At 43.0% G+C, this 20,464-nt stretch overlaps 1 protein-coding gene across 1 annotated transcript in view; it reads right to left on the bottom strand.

The window, feature by feature from the left end:
• Window positions 1-20,464, bottom strand: part of LOC129697235 (zeta-sarcoglycan) — an 877,180-nt gene that overhangs the window by 204,881 nt on the left and 651,835 nt on the right. Inside the window, exon 3 of the mRNA XM_055635588.1 lies at window positions 6,585-6,686. Coding sequence (XP_055491563.1) covers window positions 6,585-6,686 — 102 coding nt within the window. The remainder of the gene's footprint in view (window positions 1-6,584; window positions 6,687-20,464) is intronic.

The raw sequence follows: 20,464 nt of genomic DNA, 5'->3' as shown, positions 1-20,464 counted from the left end.
GGCTGAAGGCATTTATTCTTACTGTATGACTCAATGATTTAGTCAGATATGAGTCATGATATGACTCAATTTCTTTAGTGGTAAATTTGTGGAATTCTTTGCCACAGAAGGCTGTGGAGGCCAAGTCAGGGGATATTTTTTAAGGCAGAGATAGATTCTTGATTAGTACGGGTGTCGGAGGTTATGGGGAGAAGGCAGTAGGATGGGGTTGGGATGAAGAGATAGATCAGCCATGATCCATCTACTTAGAGGATCTGACTTAATGGGCTGAACAGCCTAATTCTACTCCTATCACTTATGACCTTATGATTCCAAATTCCACCAAAACTGCCAAGAGTAGTGTGGCATTAAATGACCAGTCTGAAGAATGGTCCTGACCTGAAACATTAACTAAACATCCCACCTGACCTGATGAGTTACTCCAACATTTTGTGCCTATCTCTGACAATTGCCACTCTTTTAACTGTTCCTATCTATGATGAACTTTATTGTCCCTTTGTGGGAATTCTATCAACCAGGGACTCTTATCCTCCACCAGTTTTCTCCTGCTAGTTATTTTTTTTTAATGCCTTCTTCTGTAAGAGAGTCAATAGAATGTTTTTGAATAGACTGAAAATGTAATTGAGGCTGGCAATAGTACAAAGTGTTTCAGGATTAGATAGAACATGTGAATTGAATGGCTGAATATTGATTGGTGTGCGTGATAGCAATGGAGAGCATTAAGAACTGTCTGAGGGTGGTGATGCAGCTGGGTAGACTGGCAAGGCATTAAATCTCACCTTGTACCATACTCAAGTTATTGCCACAATATTCCTGGGATTGATACCTGATTGTTTTTGCTGCCCCATAACCATCTACTTAGAGGATCTGAACACCTTCTTACCCCACCACGCCTTCAACAGAAGACCTCCTTCCTATGCACCTCTGTGACCAATCATTTTTTCATTAGTTCATAAGCTGTAGGAGCAGAATTAGGCCCTCCGGCCCATCAAGTCTTCTCCGCCATTCAATCATGACTGATCTATCTTTCCCTCTCAACCCCATCCTCCTGCCTTCTCTCCATTTGAACACTGACACCCTTACTAATCAAGAAGTAAAACTATTCTAAAATTATTCTTCACAGCTCCCATGTTCAATTATTTTCCAGACTGAAATTACATTTCAGGAAACTCTGCCATATTTTGGCAATCACTTTGACAGCCATTAGCTTGTTTGAGACCATTATCCTTGCAGACACTCTCATTTGATGATAATCTTGGGGAGCATTTGCTATACAGAGCTATCAGAGCAGTCAGCACAAACCTATGTGGCAGATTGAGTAGAACGAGCCCATGTCCATATTCCACAGTCAACCAATTTCATCCCCTTGCCAGTTGTAGAGTCATAGAGGCATACAGCATGGAAACAGACCCTTTGGCCTAACTTGCCCAAGTTGACCAAGATGTCTTATCTACACTAGTCGCACCGCCCATGTTTGGCCCATATTCCTCTAAACCTACCTGTCCAAATGCTGTTTAAATGGAGTGTGCCGCCTCTCTTGGGTGCCGCTCTGATTCCCGTCACCAGCAGACAGGCCAGGAGAAGCCAGCCCTTCAGCACCATAAACAGTGTCTTGCCTCCGGAAAACAGTGGCAAACCAGAAAATATCCTGGGCAGAACTCCTGACTGAGCTGAGGCCACTGACAAACAAGGAACAGAGAGGTCCAATTAGCTGTTGATAGCTTGGCCCACCTAAACCTCGTCGCCCTCCTCCTTAAATGTCAACGCACATCCAGCCAGAAAAAGAGCAGGAGTAAGAAAGGGGTGAGAGAGGAAGGAGGAGAGGAGGGAGGAAGGAAGGAGGAGAGGAAGGGAGAGAAAGTAGGGAGCCTTCCTACCAGCTGTGTTCCCAGCTGGGACACATCCAAGACTACTACAAGGTCGACTAAGCAGCTGGGGTATGCTCTAGATAACCAACACCTTCTTTGAGGTTCAGACTGAGCAACTGGGGCAAGCTCTAGACAGCCATCGTTTCCTTTCCTACCCACAGAAATGAGGGACTAAGCCTGCACTCAAAGGCAAAGATTGAGCAATTGGGACAAACCCAAGATCGCCAAGGCAGACTATACGATAAAATAGAACTTTATTTCTCCTAGGTGGGAAATTGGTCTGACAACAGTCATACATCACAACAATACATGAAACATGAAATTAAAGTGACGAGTGGAAAGTCGAGGATTGGGGATGCACAAAGATTGGGGAGAAGGGGGTGGGAGGGAGGAAAGTCAGTCTCAGTCTACCCCATGACAGAGTGGGGAGGCGTTGTACAGTTTAATAGCCACATGGAAAAAAAGATCTCTTGTGGCGTTCTGTGCTGCATCTTGGTGGAACCAGTCTGTTCCTCTTCAAGGCAAGTCCAAGGCAGCCAGCGTTTTCTCTTCAAGGCCAAGGCTGAGCCACCAGGACAAGTCTGAGACTACCACTCTCGAGGCAAGAGTGAGCTGCAGGGGCAAGCCTAAGATTGCCACGTTTCCTGCTACGAGATCATAACTGAGCTGCCAGGACAAGCCTAATGAGGAATGAATGAACTGTAGGAATACGCCTGTGATCACCACCTCTTCCCCTGCGAAACCAGGACTGAGCTGCCCGGACAAGCCCAAGATCGCCATTGCCTCTTTACATGTAAACTGATAATAAGGGTCTGTGCCCCCTTGCGGACTCCGACCTTCTCATCATTATTGTCTACTTGAAATATATCATATCACATGAGTACACCCTACTGAGAGTTTTGGTGTAGTCATTATCAACACGGCATCATCCGCCATGCCATAGTTGTTATAGTACCTGAAGTTGTCCCTCAAGGGGCTGTCTCACTGCGGCGACCTAATCTGCGAATTCAGAAGAGTGTCTTCGACCTTGAAGCTCGAGGGCACTCGCCATGAAAACCTTGAGCTGGATCGACCATCAGTGATGAAACCGCGAGCTGGATCGACCAACCGCACACACACATACACACGCACAAACACATCGCAAAGGCGGGGGCCAGGGATAGCGGGGGAGCGCTGTCTGAAATGAAGAGGAAGGTAAAAGACGAGTGCACAGTGTACGGTAAGTCCTTTAGAGAGCGCGGGGGGGGGGGGGGGAGAGAGGGAGAGAAGGGGAGAGAAGGGGGGGGGGAAGGGGAAAGAGAGAGGAGAGAAGTAGAGGAGAAAGGGGGGGGGGAAAGGATGGTGAAGGAGTGGAGACACTTTTAAGAAGTCAGACAACATTTAATGAAGCTTAACGGGCATTTAACCTACCAGTCGGTTTTCCATGGTCTTGAAAACTCCAGTGAGCCAATTAAAATGCCTGGTCAGCGAAGGAGATTTCCTATGGCTGCCCTCGACTGCCTGTAACTAAATAGCGACCCCATTCCCCTGCATTACAAGTTCAAAAGAACCATGGCAACCAAATTTTACTCGCGGAAAATTTTTCAACATGCTGTAAATCTTTCCGCTACCTAGCTGAGACCGCGAGTATTCAGGAACTTCCCTCGAGCATGAAGGAGAGTTGCAGTGACCTCATTGGACCTCCTAGAACCACGTGTCGACCATACTGCGAGTTTGAGTCGAGGGAAAACTCGTCTAAACTCACAGATTAGGTCATCGCAGTGGGGCAGCCCCTTCAGGCACCAATTAAATCTTTCCCCTCTCACCTTAGTTCTATGTCCTAATAATATGCTGTAATTTCAGAAAATGCTGACAGCATTTAAAAGTTCAGCCAGTATCGGTGGAAAATAAATGAAGGGGCTGTCCTACTTGGGCAACCTAATTGACGAGTTCAGAAGAGTTTGAAAAAATGACGTTGAAGACCTCTTTCGACTAAGTTGAAGACCAGCTTTGACTAGCTACAACTAGCTATGACTAACTTTGCTAAAATTGGACACGGAATAGTGGAGAGTGAAGATGACCTCCTTCGATCTCCTTTGACCTCCCTTCGACTATGGTAAAGACTATCTAAGACTACTTTCGACTACCCTCGATTACCTACGACTAACATGCCGACCTACAACGACCTACTACGACCTACTACGACTAAACCTACGAGTAAAAAAAGTAGTGATTTTTTCCATGACGACCTTTTTTTACTCGCGGGCATTTTTTTACTTATTGAAAAAAACGCCCTAGCTGAGGCCTCCAGTATGCGGAGACCACTCTCGAGCATGAAGGAGAGTTACGAAGACCTACGACCTCGTGTCGACTATGCTGCGAGTATGAGTCGAGGGCAAACTCGCCAGAACTTGCGGATTAGGTCGCCCAAGTGGGACAGGCCCTTTAGAGTTTACCTGTCCTGTGAGTGCTTCAACCGTTACATTTTTTTAATTTCAGATTTTCAGCATCTGCAGTTTTTTTTGTAATTTTCAAGAATAACGTGCTGCTTTTAGAATCCTTATCTTTCAAACAGCAGCTCTTCCGACCTTAGGAGCAGTACCATGAAAATAAATATTTGCTTTTTAAGGGATTATTTTTAACTTTTAATTTCTAGATTTTAATGTATAATGTATACTGTATACTTCAAGCAATTTTTATTTTCTGTTGAAAGTATCAACAATTAGTTACCAGGTTAAGAAAAGTTAAAATGAGTGCCCACAGAGGTGACAAAAGCCATTTCATCAGGTCAATGCCATTGGAAAGATGCAAAGGACAGGACGGTTGCAAGATATTGCAGCCCTTTTAACCCATTCTATAGGATTATTTCAAACATTGAACTTGGTGTTAGATCTTAAGCATTGGTTCCTGAATATTTATTCAGTCAAATCATAACACACATAAGAACGATTTAAGGCATACACATGTACAACAGCCAATGAATGCAAATAGAAAAATAAACAAAGTAAAGAATATAGTTTTACAGTGATATAGTGTTACAGCTGCAGAGAATGTGCAGATACAAAAAAGGTGCCAGGGTCACAATGAAGTGGGTTGTGAGATCTGAACTAAATGCTTAGCTTATGAGGGGTTAATTTAGTATTCTGATTACAGTGAGCAACGAGTTGTTCCTGAATCTGGTGGTACGTGCTTTCAAGCTTTTGTATCAACTGCTCGACAGGAGAAGGGAGAAAGAGGGAGTGACTGGAGCATAAGTAATCACTGATGTTTTATACTTGAGAGTCCATTTTGCCTTTTCTTCATCCATGTCTCTCAAGTATAAGACGGCACAAACTTTCTATTACTAACTTTCAACACGTTTCAGGTGGTAATGTCAGTGTTCAAAACGTATTTGCTTTTAATGGGAAAACAATCAAATTAACTGAACAAATTGCCCCGTGTGAGTAAACCTCTGACATATGTTCGCAACATGAATAGTTGCATTTTGTAATGGCCAATAACTGAGTTCTGCACAGCTCTGCACTCCTGAAAAAACAGAGGGCGGGCAAATTTGATGAAATTTTGTTAAGTAATATATACTGTTTACTGCAAACAATAGCTGTAGACTTCTAAAAGTGTTGCAGGCAATTTCTTAACAATTATTTTAATTGTAGAATTCAGGCAAACCAAAAATGATGCTGAGGTATCTTAACAGGGGAAAAAAAGATTATTGTTCAATAATTACTGGCAGTCCAAGCCAATGCCACGCTATTACTCATAAGTAGGGAGAATCAGAAGAGCAATTTGAAAAAATTGTTTGAATTTTAAAAAGACGGTACAACCTCGATACGGTGCTGGTGCACAGGGTAACATTGTAAGCTATCCATGTTATAAATCAACTTAATATTTACGTAATTTCCAACATTGGACACATGATCAAAGACATCCTATGTCAAAAACTGCGCTATGTATAAGGTGTAAGTGTGCAGGTACAGCAGGCAGAAAGGGAATGCCATGTTGGCATTCATAACAAGAGGAGTCAAGTAGAGGAGCAAAGAGGTCCTGCAGTTGTACAGGGTGAGACCACACCTGGAGTATTTTGTGCAGTTTTGGTCCCCTAATTTGAGGAAGGACATTCTTGCTATTGAGGGAGTGTATCGTAAGTTTACAAGGTTAATTCCCGGGATGGCGGGATTGTCATATGCTGATAGAATGGAGTGGCTGGGCTTGTATACTCTGGAGTTTAGAAGGATGAGAGGGTATCTTACTGAAACATATAAGATTATTAAGGGTTTGGACATGCTAGAGGAAGGAAACATGTTCCCGATGTTGGGGGAGTCTAGAACCAGGGGCCACAGTTTAAGAATAAGAGGTAAGCCATTCAGAACGCAGATGAGGAAACACTTCTTCACACAGAGAGTTGTGAGTCTGTGGAATCCTCTGCCTCAGAAGGCCGGTTCTCCAAGAGAGAGCTAGATAGGGCTCTTAAAGATAGCAGAGTAGGGGATATGGTGAGAAGGCAGGAACTAGGTACTGATTAGGGGTGATCAGCCATGATCACATTGAATGGCTCGAAGGGCCGAATGGCCTACTCTTGCACCTATTGTCTATTGTTATATCAAGGTTGCATTGCGTATACGCACATAAATTTAAGGTGTAAGAAAAAGAAGGGTTTAATGTTAATTTGTTTTTTTATTGGGCTACAAAACCTGCAAGTAATTTCATACTTATATCACAGCTGGGACTGTTCCTACTTACCTTACGTGAATGAACTTCTTTGACATATAATGGAAGAAAGAATTCAGATTTGCCTTCCAGTCTTATCCCTTTATTTGTGATTTTTAGGTTTCCCATTCCATTCTGCAATCAGTAAAAAAAAAGGAAACTTTCATTCAACATGTGAAGTATAAACCAGAAGAAAATCTTTTAACAAAAGCACGTTAACAATATCCATTATATGTAAGTTTCATATCTGGCCTTGATGAGAGTTGTTCAAATACGTCTGTTTAATTGTGATTCTACCATCTATAATCATAGCTCACTAACCTATCTGTGGCTGTGTAGATAAGTTGGAAAAAAACACAATGAATGTTATAATAATTACAACTCTAATAATTTTCTGCATGAGGTCAGTAATTACAAGCAATCATGTGTAATGGCTTTGATTTCTTCCCGTCAAGAACTCCAGCCTCTTAAGTGAACAGCCAAATTAGAGCCCAAAGGGTCAGTGTAAAATGCATGTTCACAAATTCCTTTGCAATTTTAAAACTTTTAAGGCAATTTAACATTGTTAAAACCAGCAAAAAGCTTTCATATCAAACTCCTCAAAGTGTTATTGCAACTGCATTATCTTTCTGCCACTATTTTTGATTTTAACAACATATTTCTTCTGGAATTCTTCCTCCTACACAAAACTGTAAAACCTCGCGCATTTCCCATTAGAGCTTAAGAAACAGAACGAGAAGCAGGCCACTCAGACACTCACATTTAACCTGCTTTTCAATAAGGTCATGGGCTGAGCTATTACCTCAGTGCCACGTTTTTGCACTAACTGTATGAGCCATGATTCTCTTAACGGCCAAAGATCCATTGACCCGTGCATTGCACTCAGCAACTGAGCTGGCACAGCCTTCCTCACCATCCTCTCTGTTTAGCAATTTATTCTCATCATTATGTTGAATGACCAGTTTCTTATTTTCAGATCGTCATTCCTGGTTCTAGATATATCAGCCAGGGGAAACATCTGACCTGCCAAGACCACTAAGGATTTTGTATGTTGCAATGAAATCAGCCTTTATTCTTCAAAACACATTCAAGTGCAGGCTCAGTCTTCTTAATATCACCTCTCATGGCAAATCCAAAGACCTAAGCAGTCATTCCAGGTGAGGCAGAGGTTCACCTGCACCTCCTCCAACCTTATCCATTGCATCCGGTGCTCTAGGTGTCAACTGCACTATATCGGTGAGACCAAGCATAGGCTTGGCGATCGTTTTGCCCAACACTTTTGCACAGTTTGCATTAACCAACTTGATCTCCCGGTGGCTCAGCACTTCAACTGCCCCTCCTATTCCAAATCTGACCTTTCTGTCCTGGGCATCCTCCATGCCCAGAGTGAGTCTCACTGCAAATTGGAGGAGCAGCACCTTATATTTTGCTTGGGTAGTTTACACCCCAGTGGTATGAAAATTAACTTCTCTAATTACAGGTAGTCCTTGCTTTCTCCCTCCTTCCCCTCCCCATTCCCAGCTCTCTCACAGCCCACTGTCTCCGCCTCTTCCTTTCTTCTTCCCACTCCCCCCATCCCCACACCAGCATTTGTGTCTACCTTCCACTTTTTCAGCATCTGCAGTTCTTTCTTAAACATTATATTGGCCAATGTATTAACCAACCTGATGTTGGAGGAATCCCCAGGCAATTGGGAGAAAAATGCAAACGCCACACAAACAGCAACAGTGGTCAGGGTTGAACCTGGGCTATTGGAGCTCCAAGGCAGCCATGCTACTAACTACAGCACCGTGCCAAAAGTCTGATAGCCTCAAGTGGGGAGACCAGACCTGTACACTATATGGGACCATGCATTATTGACTTCAAGAGTGTTTTCTCTTCCACCCAAATAATCTCGAAATAAAGGTAAACATACAGTTTGTGTAGGAAGGAACTGCTGATGCTGGTTTACACCTATGATAGACACAACATGCCGGAGTAACTCAGCAGGACAAGCAGCTGGAGAGAAGGAATTGTTGATGTTTCCGGTCAAGGCTCTTCTTCAGACATGTTGAACATACTGTTTGCTTTCCTAATTGTTTGCTGAAGCAGCAGGTAATTTTTAAGATGATTTGTACACAAAACATACAGATGACTCCAAGCACCAGCATCGTCCAATCTATCAGCATGATTAGCTTCTCCACATCCATTTGATTCCTCTCCACATTCTCACAACTCGGGCTGTTTTGGAGCTTTGCATCTCAGCACACAAGGACATACTGGTCCTCCATTTAAACCAGGAATTTGTACTTCTAACACCAGGGGCACCAGCAGTAAACACTCTATCACCTTATTCATCACAGCCTCCCAGCTCAGAAACAACCCATTCATTCCTACTGTATGTTTTCTGCCCATGGACCAATTAACAGTACTCAGTTCATTTCTACCTGAGCGTTACACAAAAATGAAAGGAGCACAGAAAAACACAAAGTGCTGGAGAACTCAGCCAAACAAGCAGCATCCGTGGAGAACATGGTTGGGTGATGTTTTGGGTTTAGATTAAACCTGAGGCCTCTACCTGTATCTAAAGACGGGTCTTGACACAAAACGTCACCTATCCATGTTCTCCATGGATAACTGTGTGACCCGCTGTGTTGCTCCAACATTTGGTGTCGTTCCTCGGTAAACTACCATCTGCAGTTTCTTATTTTTACTGAAAGAAGTAGTGGACTGAAAGCTTGCAGTGAATCCCCAGCTTCCTGTCAGAATAATCATTTTTTAAAGATTAATCTCTGTCATAAAACTGGGTAAATAACATATAATCACGGTATTCGATCAGACGTGGTGGTAATCTACCGATCTGTTATGAACTGTGTTAGTTCGATATGCAGTGACACTAAGACTTTCACTTTGAAATGTGTGCAAATAGAAAGTAAACTTCAATAACCTTGGCCTTCCTTCAGTCAACTCTCTGTTGCTTGGGCTTCATTGAGAGGCATTGCTAAGATTACTGGTGGATTTACAAGGTGCTGCACTGACACGCTCGGTCAGTTTGGTGCTTGATTGTGACTTAAACAAGATCAGAGAATGCTGGCAGCACTCATGAGGCCAGAAAGCTGACAAATAGGGGCATTTATATCAATCATCATTCATCGTCCAGATTGTGATGAAAAGTCACAAAGCCAAAACCTTTCTTTGTTTCCCTTTCTGCAGATGCTGCCTGACCAGCGGAGAAGACTCACTTTATCTGGAATTTATTTCAGTTCCCCAGCATCTGCAATATTTTCGCTTTAATATAGGAGCAAAAGTATCTCTGATTCTTAGTATTCCCCATCTCTAATTTTGGTACATAGAGATGTATATATTTAAAATGAAACTGGTCTTGTAAAGAATTTCTATTTCTTTAATGCTAGCTTTTCATTCTGTGTTTCAAAAGATTGTTACCTCTTCAGAATGGCAGGCAGTGACTAGTGGGGTACCGCTAGGCTCGGTGCTGGAACCGCAGCTATTTACAATATACATCAATGATGTGGATGAAGGGATTCAAAGTAACATTAGCAAATTTGCAGATGACACATAGCTGGGTGGCTGTGTGAACTGTGAGGAGGATGCTATGAGAATGCAGGGTGACTTGGACAGGTTGGGGGAGTGGGCAGATGCATAGCAGATGAAGTTTAATGCAGATAAATGTGAGGTTATCCACTTTGGCAGCAAAACAGGAAGGCTGATTACTATCTAAATGGCGTCAAGTTGGGAAAAGGGGAAGTACAATAGGATCTGGGCGTCCTTGAACATCAGTCTATGAAAGTAAAGGGCCTGTCCCACTTGCATGCGCATGCGTTTGGCGCAACCAAACGGAAGCGGAGTTCGCGCTAAGTTTGCGGTAAGTAAACGCTTAGTACGCGCAAAGCACGCCCTAAGTACGCGCGTGACATGATTTGCGTCATACTTACCAATCAGCTGGGCAGGAGGCGGACCGACTGAATTTGGACGTCGCACGGCGTCGGGCGGTGATGTCATTACGCAACGCCATGCCGTATGCCATCAAGACGCTGCCTACGACGTCAAGAAGTTGTGTACGCTGTCAATACGCTGTGTAGGCCTTCAATGCGCCATCGGGCCGACAGTCCGTTGGCGCTCGTAATTTTCGGACTGTGCGGGATTTTCGGAGCCCCGCGCAATGTAGGGACCAGCCCCGCACAACTCCGTACGCCTCCGCGCCTGGAAGTGGGACCGGCCCCGCTCGACCCGTATGCCTCAAGCGACCACATTAGGTCGCGCCAGACGCATGCAATCGCATGCAAGTGGGACAGGCCCTTAAGTATGCAGGTACAACAGGCAGTGAAGAAAGCGAATGGCATGTTGGCTTTTATAACAAGATGAATTCTATATAGGAGCAAAGAGGTCCTTCTGCAGTTGTCCAGAGTCCTAGTGAGAACACACCTGGAGTATTGTGCGCAGTTTTGGTCACTTAATTTAAGGAAGGACATCTTGCTATTGAGGGAGTGCAGCGTAAGTTTACAAGGTTAATTCCCGGGATGGCGGGACTGTCATATGCTGAGAGAATGGAGCAGCTGGGCTTGTACACTCTGGAGTTTAGAAGGATGAGAGGGTATCTCATTGAAACATATAAGATTGTTAAAGGTTTGGAATGCTAGAGGCAGGAAACATGTACCCGATGTTGGGGGAGATCAGAATCAGGGGCCACAGTTTAAGAATAAGGAGTAAGCCATTTAGAACGGAGACGAGGAAACACTTTTTCTCACAGAGAGTGGTGAGTCTGTGGAATTCTCTGCCTCAGAGGGCGGTGGAGGCAGGTTCTCTGGATGCTTTCAAGAGAGAGCTAGATAGGGCTCTTTAACATAACGGAGTCAGGGGATATGGGGGGAAGGCAGGAACAGGGTACTGATTGGGGACGATCAGTCATGATCACATTGAATGGCGTTGCTGGCTCGAAGGGCCGAATGGCCTACTCGTGCACCCTATTGTCTATTGTCTATTGAGAATGAGGATGAGGGCAATAAAAAAGATTTCACAGAATTGCAGATAGATTCACTGCAGAAATATTGCTAAAACAATATTTTAACTTTTCAAAAAGCAAATAAGTTATTCTCTGTCAGTGCTGCACTGAGTCCTTCATAAATTATTGTTATTCCCACATCATCCTGGCGCAGGATGGAAAAATTCTTGAGCCATTCAGTCCTACATATCTCAGGTTTAAAGGGCTGGGTCCTTTGATTCTAAATCTGATTTGAAGCAATGATTAGGAAACGTCATAAAATTGGGTGAGAGGCCTACACCTCCATTACACACATACTTCAGGCCAACCTCCCCCAACCACTATTATGGAAGGCCAATTATATAACCCCCCTGTTCTAGGCCAATGTCCCCAACCCAATGAGTCAAAGTCAGGAGAGTCAAAAGCATCAAGAACATCAAGAGTATAATTGTCATATGTACGAACCATGGACTAAGACACCCAACCCACCCCCTCAATACTGAAGGTAGAGACTCCCAACCTCCCTTATATTATATGTTGCGATTCCTGAACTCCTCAAGGCTATATGCTGGCATCATTGCAATCCCGATACTGAAAGAAACCACCAAGATTATCTCATACTAAAGTTCCCATGTTCCCAAACCCTCGACAATAAAGGTTGAGACCTCCAACCCACTGACACCGAAGGTCAAGGCTGAAACTGCTGATACTGATGGGCAACATTGACATTGATGCCTCCCTTGTATTGGAGGTCCAGTTCAATAATGCCCCTGAAGGTTACTGAAGGTTGACTGAAGGTCGAGATCCCCAACCCAATGAGACGAGAGTATAATTGTCATATGTACCAATAACAGAATAACATTCGTACTTCCAGCAGCATAATGGACTTGTAAACGCAATACATTCAGATAATATATAATAAACAAAACCAATTCAGTAAATGAATAATCATGATACCAGAGCAAAAAAACCCTAGTCCTGAGTGCAACCTCAAAGACACTCCTCAATACTGAAGGCTGAAATTCAACGTGGTGGGACCAGAAAAACCAGAATAACCATTCTCCTGCTACATCACTGATATTCCAGTTGTTGTGTTGTACATAGTCTCTTGGATTGTGTATGAGTTAAAGAAATGAGATTCCAGCCAGGTGTCCTGGAATTCATGCACATTTAATGTCAGTGTTCCTTATTATAAAGGTGTTGGACATTTTTGAGATAATATCTCACCCAATAAAAAAACACTTGTGTGCATCCACTTATTTAGATGATAGAAGGGCATTTTCATATTATAAAGGTGTTTGTCAGATGTTTTTAAAATTTCTTGTTCTTCATTGACATGTGGTGAGCGGTGCAGACCATAGGATGTGCACACGTTAGGTTTGAAATGCTCTTAATGCAAAAGATTTTAGTGCATCACCATAAAATGGTGAAAAGTGACCACCTCATCTAGTTTTTAATCAAAATAAACTGAGATATTTTTTTCTAATTTAAGGCCCTAAATACTCTTGAACCTAAACATTTTCTCGTGATGTCTGTTCAAATAATCAGCAGGGACTAAAATTAGAATACAATAAAAAATTTGTGTAAGATCAGCATGTGGAATTGACCCAAGGCTATTTGTCCAGCTATAGGTCAGACACAACAATGTTGTTGCAACCTTATTAACCTGAGAACAAAAATACTAAATCTCTCCATGCCAGAACTCTCAGGGCAACGGACCAAGGGTCGGAAAGTGGAATCACCTTAACTAGCTCTTTTTAGTTTAGTCTAATTTAGTTGGTTTAATATAGTTTAGTTTATTGTCATGTGTACTGAGGTACAGTGAAAAGTTTTTGTTGTATGCTAACCAGTCAGTGGAAAGACAATACAATACATGATTACAATTGAGCCATCCACATTGTACAAATACATGATGAAGGGTGTAACGTGAATAACGTTTAGTGCAAGTTATAGTCCAGTAAAGTCTGATCAAAAGAGGGTCTCCAATGAGGTAGATTGTAGCTCAGGACTGGTCTCTAGTTGTTGGTAGGATGGTTCAGCTACCTGATAACAGCTGGGAAGAAACTGTCCCTGAATCTGGATGTGTGCGTTTTAACACTTCAATAACCTTTTCCCGATGGGGGAAGGGAGAAGAGGGAGTGGCCAAGGAGCGACTCATCCTTGATTATGTTGCTGGCCTCGCCGAGGCAGCGTGAGGCATAAATGGAGACAATGGAAAGTAGGTTGGTTTGTGTGATGGGCTGGGTTGCATCCAAAATGTGCTGCAATTTCTTGCAGTCTTGGATGGAGATGTTCCCAAACCAAGCTGTGATGCATCCCAATAAAATGCTTTCTACAGCGCATCAGTAGATGTAGGTGGGAGTTGTTAGTAACATTCCAACTTCCCAAGCCTTCTAAGGAAGTAGAGGTGTTGGTGTGCTTTCGTCCCCATTGCTTCAATATGGATGGTCCAGAAGTTGTTGGTGATATTTACTCCTAAGAATTTGAATCTTTCAATCATCAATGCAAACTGGGGTATGTGTACCGCTTCACTTCATGAAGTCGATCACTATCTACTTTGTCCGACTGGTTTGAACACGATAGGCTGAATGGCCTCCTTCGGTGCTGTAAATTGCTCTGATTCAACAGTTCTGGGATCAGCCAGCAATAAATGAGTTGCTGCTGGCTATATTACCAAACCACACTGATCAGTTTAAAGCCAGTTCACATTTGCCAGCATCAATAAAAGCCAGATGTACAGATGGCAGAGGGGAGTTTTTTTTAATCTGCAGCCACAGATGAGGGTGAAAGCTTTTGCACCGCTTGTAGAATGCAGTCTTAAAGGATGGACAGGCTAGATGCAAGAAACATTTTCCTGAATTTAGGAGAGTCCAGAACCAGGGGTCACAGTTTAAGAATAAGGGGTAGGCCGTTTAGGATTGAGATGAGGAAAAACTTCTTCACCCAGAGAGTTGTGAATCTGTGGAATTCTCTGCCACAGAAGGCTGTGGAGGCCAATTCACTGGATGTTTTCAAGAGAGAGTGTTAGATTTAGCTCTTAGGGCTAAAGGAATCAAGGGATGTGGGAAAAAAAAAGCAGGAACGGGATACTGAGTTGGATGATCAGCCATGATCATATTGAATGGCGGTGCTGGCTCGAAGGGCCGAATGGCCTACTCCTGCACCTATTTTTTTATGTTTCTATGTCAGTCAGTGGCTGAAACATACACCCCAGTTTTCAGTGCAGATCTGGAGGCACTGATGAAGGACAGAGCACCAATTCAACTCCCAAGAACATGCATCCAAAATAAATGTAGTCACATTATACGAGTTGCCATGGAAACCATTTACCTACCTCAGAAGAACCACATCGTCATAATGCACGCTGAGTACATACCCATAATATCCTAGCTCATGACACACATTTGGCACTTTCATTACTCTATTCTGCCAAGAAAACCCTCCACCTGTGCCCTTCTTCCACCATGCCTGACAGCTAACCATCAGCCTAACCAATCCCACCACAAATCCATTCATTCCCATTAGTCCTTTATGATTAGATCCAGAGGCTCCTCAAAGGACTACTGGTCAACTCCTGTAACTCCCAATTGTGACTATCACTTATGAAGAGTGGCGAACAAAGGGACCAGCTTCCAGTGTAATGTTTTTTAAAATTAATTACAACATATCATGAATTTGAATCATGAGACTCATTGTGACAATTTCAATTCAAAATGTCCCCAGGGAAAAAAATGCAATTAATCGCAAACTCCAGGCAAATGGAGTTTAAGTAAACCACGAATAAGTGTCAATAGTTTTATATGATGGCAAACATAGTTTGAATAAAAAAGGATAGCAAGTGCTGGAGTAACTCAGCAGGTCAGGTAGCATCTCTGGAGAATATGCATAGATGATGTTTCGGGTTGAGACCCTTTTTCAGACTCAAGTTTGAAGCTATTTACACATACATAACAACATTGCTATAAATTCTTTATGCTTTTTGGAAGTCAGGCAGATTGTATGCTGTATGTGCAAGAGAACAAGGGCACATATTACTGTCATGCTACATCCACTTTTAAGTATATCATCTCCTCAGCCTGTCAGGCACCTGGGATTAACATAAAATTGCCTGGTAAATGTGGGTTGGGAGAATAATGGAAATCGGTGCTGTTGAAATGACACTTTTAACGCAGGGATGGTTATTTATTGAGACACTTAAGGTGGCTAGCACTTGCCGCGCCCCTTCTCCTCACCCCTTTCAATCAATTATATCCTATCTACTCCATCAGTCTAAAGAAGAGTCCCAATCCAAAATGTCATCTTCCATTTGCATCCACAGATGATGCCTGACCCCCGGAGTTCGGAGCAGCTTGTTTGTATTTGTGGCGCAGTTTCTCTATTTTTAATATTCTCCACAACTATCCTTCACGTTGCTGTTTCTTGTTATAGGTCAAGGTAGTAAGTCATTTTAGCTCCCATGACAATAAATATTAATCTCATTCCATGCTTGAGTAAACAAGATTTCCCTTTGCAATCATTTTTTTAGTGCAGCTATTTCAGTTATGCTCATCCTTAGTCTCAGTTCCAGTGCCGATACCATCTCAGGTCACATTGTGAGTGCAAAGTTTGAAGTACAAATATCAGAAACAAAATATTAAATGGAGAATGTCAACTCAAAGAACACAACATTCTCTGACATGAATCTTAATTTTGTCTGCCTGCAGTGATTACAATTGTATTTCTTCCCTTGTTCTAATACTGCAGATCACAATAAATACACAGATGGTCACAATATTGTTAGCTAATGCAATTCAAATAATGTCTACAGTATAATCTGACAATCTATTCTTGATATTCAACAGTATTGTCACTACACAATCTCCATATTAATGCCCAAAGGTCATAGAAACTCAGCTAAACCAATCCATAGAAGTATAATGTGTAGGAGGAACAACAAATGCTGGTTTACACCGAAGATAGACACAAAATGTTGTTGTAACTCAGTAGATCAGGCAGCATCTTCGGAGAAAAGGAATAGGTGACGTCTCTCCGGAGATGTTGCCTATCCTGTTGAGTTACTTCAGCTTTTTGTGCTGATCTTCAGACTGAGGAAATCTGAAGAAGGGTTTCGACCCAAAAAGTCGCCTATTCCTTTTCTCCTAAGATACAAAACGTTGAATTACTCCAGCATTTTGTATCTATCTTCATAGATGTATAATGACAACAGAAAAGATTTGTAGGTTTGTGAGTTGCCTGCAAGTGACTCACCTAAAATATGTTCACCATTTACAAGACTAAGCCAAGAGAGAAATAACATTCCATTTCCCTATATGACTAAAGCTCCAAGAAGGTTCAAATTCAATGATTCAAATGTATTTGTCACGTACACCATAAGGTGCAGTGAAATTAATTTACCATGCAGCGTTACAATTAGAAAAGGACATAATAAACTTAATTCAACACAGACATCCACCACAACATTCTTCACTGTGGTGGAAGGCAATACAGTTCAGACAGTCCTCCTCCTCCTCCTCCCTTGTTCACCCATGGTCGGGGCCCTGACCCTCCGTAGTCACCGCTACGGACTGCCCGATGTTCAAGCCCTCTGGTTGGGATGGGTCGAGCACACCCCGCGGCCCAGAGCGCCTAAATCATCCATCTCCTAACCAGAGACTGTGGCTTCAAGATGTTGTGGGCTGCAGGCCAGCGATCGGAGTTCTCCTCCGGCGACCCCCGGTGAGTGATCGCCCGCCCCACAATGGAAGGTCCGTTCCACGCCTGCCGCCAGAAGCTCCACAGACCGAGGCTCCAAGATGTTTTAGGCCACCGGCAAGCGGTCGGAGAGCTTCTCCTGCGACCCCCGGCAAGGTGACACCCCACTCCGCGATGTTAAAGTTCCCGCTGCACCGCCGCTGAAGCTCTGGGCCCAAATCCGGGAAAGGCCGCACCAAACCAGCTGTAAGGCCGTGAGGAGGGAGGGCGATGAAGCGACAAGGAAGAAAGTTGCAACTCCGTCGAGGTAGGTGCCTGAAAAACAGTTTTGCCCTATTCCTCCCCACCACCCCCCACTCAAAACATACAGAGAACCACTAAAACATACTTTTGGGCATCCTAAAAAAAACAAAAGAAAGTCGAAACAATGGACCCCCTGCAGGCGAGGCAGTCGGCTTGCAGATGCTCAATATCATTCAGGATGAAGCAACCTGCTCACCGGCACTCCATCACTGCATTAATGGGAGCTTCATCCCATCTGTTATCAGGCAAGTGAACCATCCTATTAAAAACTAGGGAGCAGTTCTGAGCTACAATCTACCTCATAGACCCTCAGACTATCTTTAATTGGACTTTACTGGACTTTATCTTGCACTAAATGTTATTTCCTTTTCCATGTATCTGTAGACTGTGGATGGCTCGATTGTAATCATGTATAGTGTTTCCACTGACTGGCTAGCACACAACCAAACTTTTTCACTGTACTTCGATACATTTAACAATATACTCAACCAACCTAAACAACATCCAACACAAACACTCTTGGCTGCTGTAAGTACTGCCAGGATGATTTGGTCAGTGAATGGCAAAGGCTTCTTTGACAGCATGTCCAAAACCCATTAAATTTGCATTTAGATAGACAATGGAAGCTGACTCATGGAAATCTCACCAGCTGCAAATTCTCCACAAAGTTAGATACCATCCTGATTTTGCAAATACGTTACTACTCCTTCATCTTTGAAAGCAGGGTCAAGGAAAGAGCGTTCACGTCGTGGCCCTGTTTCCACCAATCTTTCCACTACCACGCACAAGAAGCACAAGAAGCAACAAGACAGACACCATTGTATGCAGATGCCGAGAGGTGTGTTCAGCTTTGGCTGAACAACTTCTAATCTTGTGTGTGGACTCGATAAGAAAAAGATCTATCAAAGCAAGATGTAGAAACAAAGAACTGCACATGCTGGTTAATACACAAAAGGACACAAAGTACTGGTGTATGTTAGCAGGTCAGGAGCATCTCTGGAGAACATGGGCAGGTGCCGTTTTGGTTCGAGACTATTCTGCAGACCAGTCAAAAGAAGGTCTTGATCCAAAACATTACCTATCCATGTTCTCCAGAGATGCTGCCTGACCTGCTGAGTTATTCCAGCACTATGTATCCTTCAAAGCAATACAAGCATAATGAACCTTCCCTGCCTAACAAAAGTGTGGATCTAAATTCATCACATGGATAAAGCAATTTGAAAACCTATCATACTCAACTCTTACTAGCACATGGCATTGCTAGTTGTTTCTTTTGTTGTTTCTTGGATGAAAATTTACAGGGCTAGATTAGCAAGTTTGCTGATGATACAAATGTTAGTGGTTTTGCAGATAGTGAAGATGGTTGTGAAAGATTGCAGCAGGATCTGGATCCATTGGCCAGGTGGGCTGAGGAATGGCTGATAGAATTTAATACAGAGAAGTGTGAGGTGTTGCATTTTGGGAATCTAACAAGGGCAAGGCCTACACAGTGAATGGTAGGCTTCTAGGGAGAGTTGTAGAGCAGAAGGACTTAGAAGTGCAGGTGCATGGTTCCTTAAAGGTTGAGTCGCAGGTAGAAAGGCTTTTGGCACATTGACCTTCATCAGTCAGAGTATTGAGTATAGAAGTTGGGAAGTCATATTGCAGTTGTATAAGATATTGGTGAGACTGCATTTAGAATATTGTGTTCATTTCTGGGCACCATGTTAGGGTTTAGAAAAGATTTACGAGGTTGTTGCCAGGACTAGAGGGCGTGAGCTATAGGGATGGGTTAAGTAGGCTGGGTCTCTATTCGAAGAAGCGCAGGAGGATGAGGGTAGACCTTTTAGGGGTGTACAAAATCATGAGAGGAATAGATCGGGTAAATGCAGAGAGTCTCTTGCCCAGAGTAGGGGAATCGATGACCAGAGGACATAGGTTCAAGGTGAAGGGGAAATTCTTTAGTACGAATCTGAGGGTAACTTTTTCACACAGAGTGGTGGGTGTATGGAACAAGCTGCCAGAGGAGGTAGTTGAGGCAGGGACTATCCCATCATTTAAGAAGCAGTTGGACAGGTACATGGATAGGACATGTTTGGAGGGATATGGACCAAGCACAGCATGTGGGACTAGTGTAGCTGGGACATGTTGGGCCAGTTGGGCTGAAAAGCCTGTTTCCACTCTATGACTTTGGGTGGAAGATTGCAATCTTCACGTGATCTGCCCTGTTTCAACGAATCCAATCAACCCGGCGTGCACATCAAATAAGATCAAATAGAACAAGTTGTCCTACCACTTTAGGCTGTGCACGCCATACGCAAGAAGAAGAAGACTCTATGACTCTTTACAAGGCCAATGAAGGATGGACAACAAATCATGCCTTTGCCAATAATACCCATATCCGAAAGAACAGTAAAGTGTAGAGTAAATCATGTTTTTTTATTTATTTAAGCTGTAATATCTTTCCTTGTTATATCTAACTATTTGTCCTCAAGTCTCTACCTGCATAGTGGATTAATAACAAATTTCCAATTGATGTTAATCCATTGTACTGGTTAATTTGTACAGGTAAAGACAAATCCAGCCAAAAGCATCAATGACAAATAAGGTGTCAGTAAGATACTGTTAGAATCCAACACTGTTTTGATTCAAAGGGATAAATATTCAATTGTGTTTGTGTGTAAATTGGATGGTAGTGAATCAGCAGTCATCCTTCTGTGATCACTGGAAGTTAAGATCTGTACTGAGGGGCTCGTAAAAACTGTCCAGCAGAAACAGTTTGTTTTCTTCACTGTGTTTTGTGGTGATTAAAGTGTGCAAGAATACACTGTTCCCTTGCATCCACCCCCCTTATTCCTAATTTCCTGTGGCTGGATAATATGAAGTTCTTTAATAGCTCTCTCTCTCTCTCTCTCTCTCCCTCATTTTGCATGAGTTAATGCATAAATAACAGAGCAGCTGT

The sequence above is a fragment of the Leucoraja erinacea genome, chromosome 1 (genome assembly GCF_028641065.1).
Source record: "Leucoraja erinacea ecotype New England chromosome 1, Leri_hhj_1, whole genome shotgun sequence".
Classification (NCBI taxonomy): domain Eukaryota; kingdom Metazoa; phylum Chordata; class Chondrichthyes; order Rajiformes; family Rajidae; genus Leucoraja; species Leucoraja erinaceus.
Note: the sequence above shows the minus strand (reverse complement) of the source record. Positions and strands in the feature narration are given on the sequence as shown.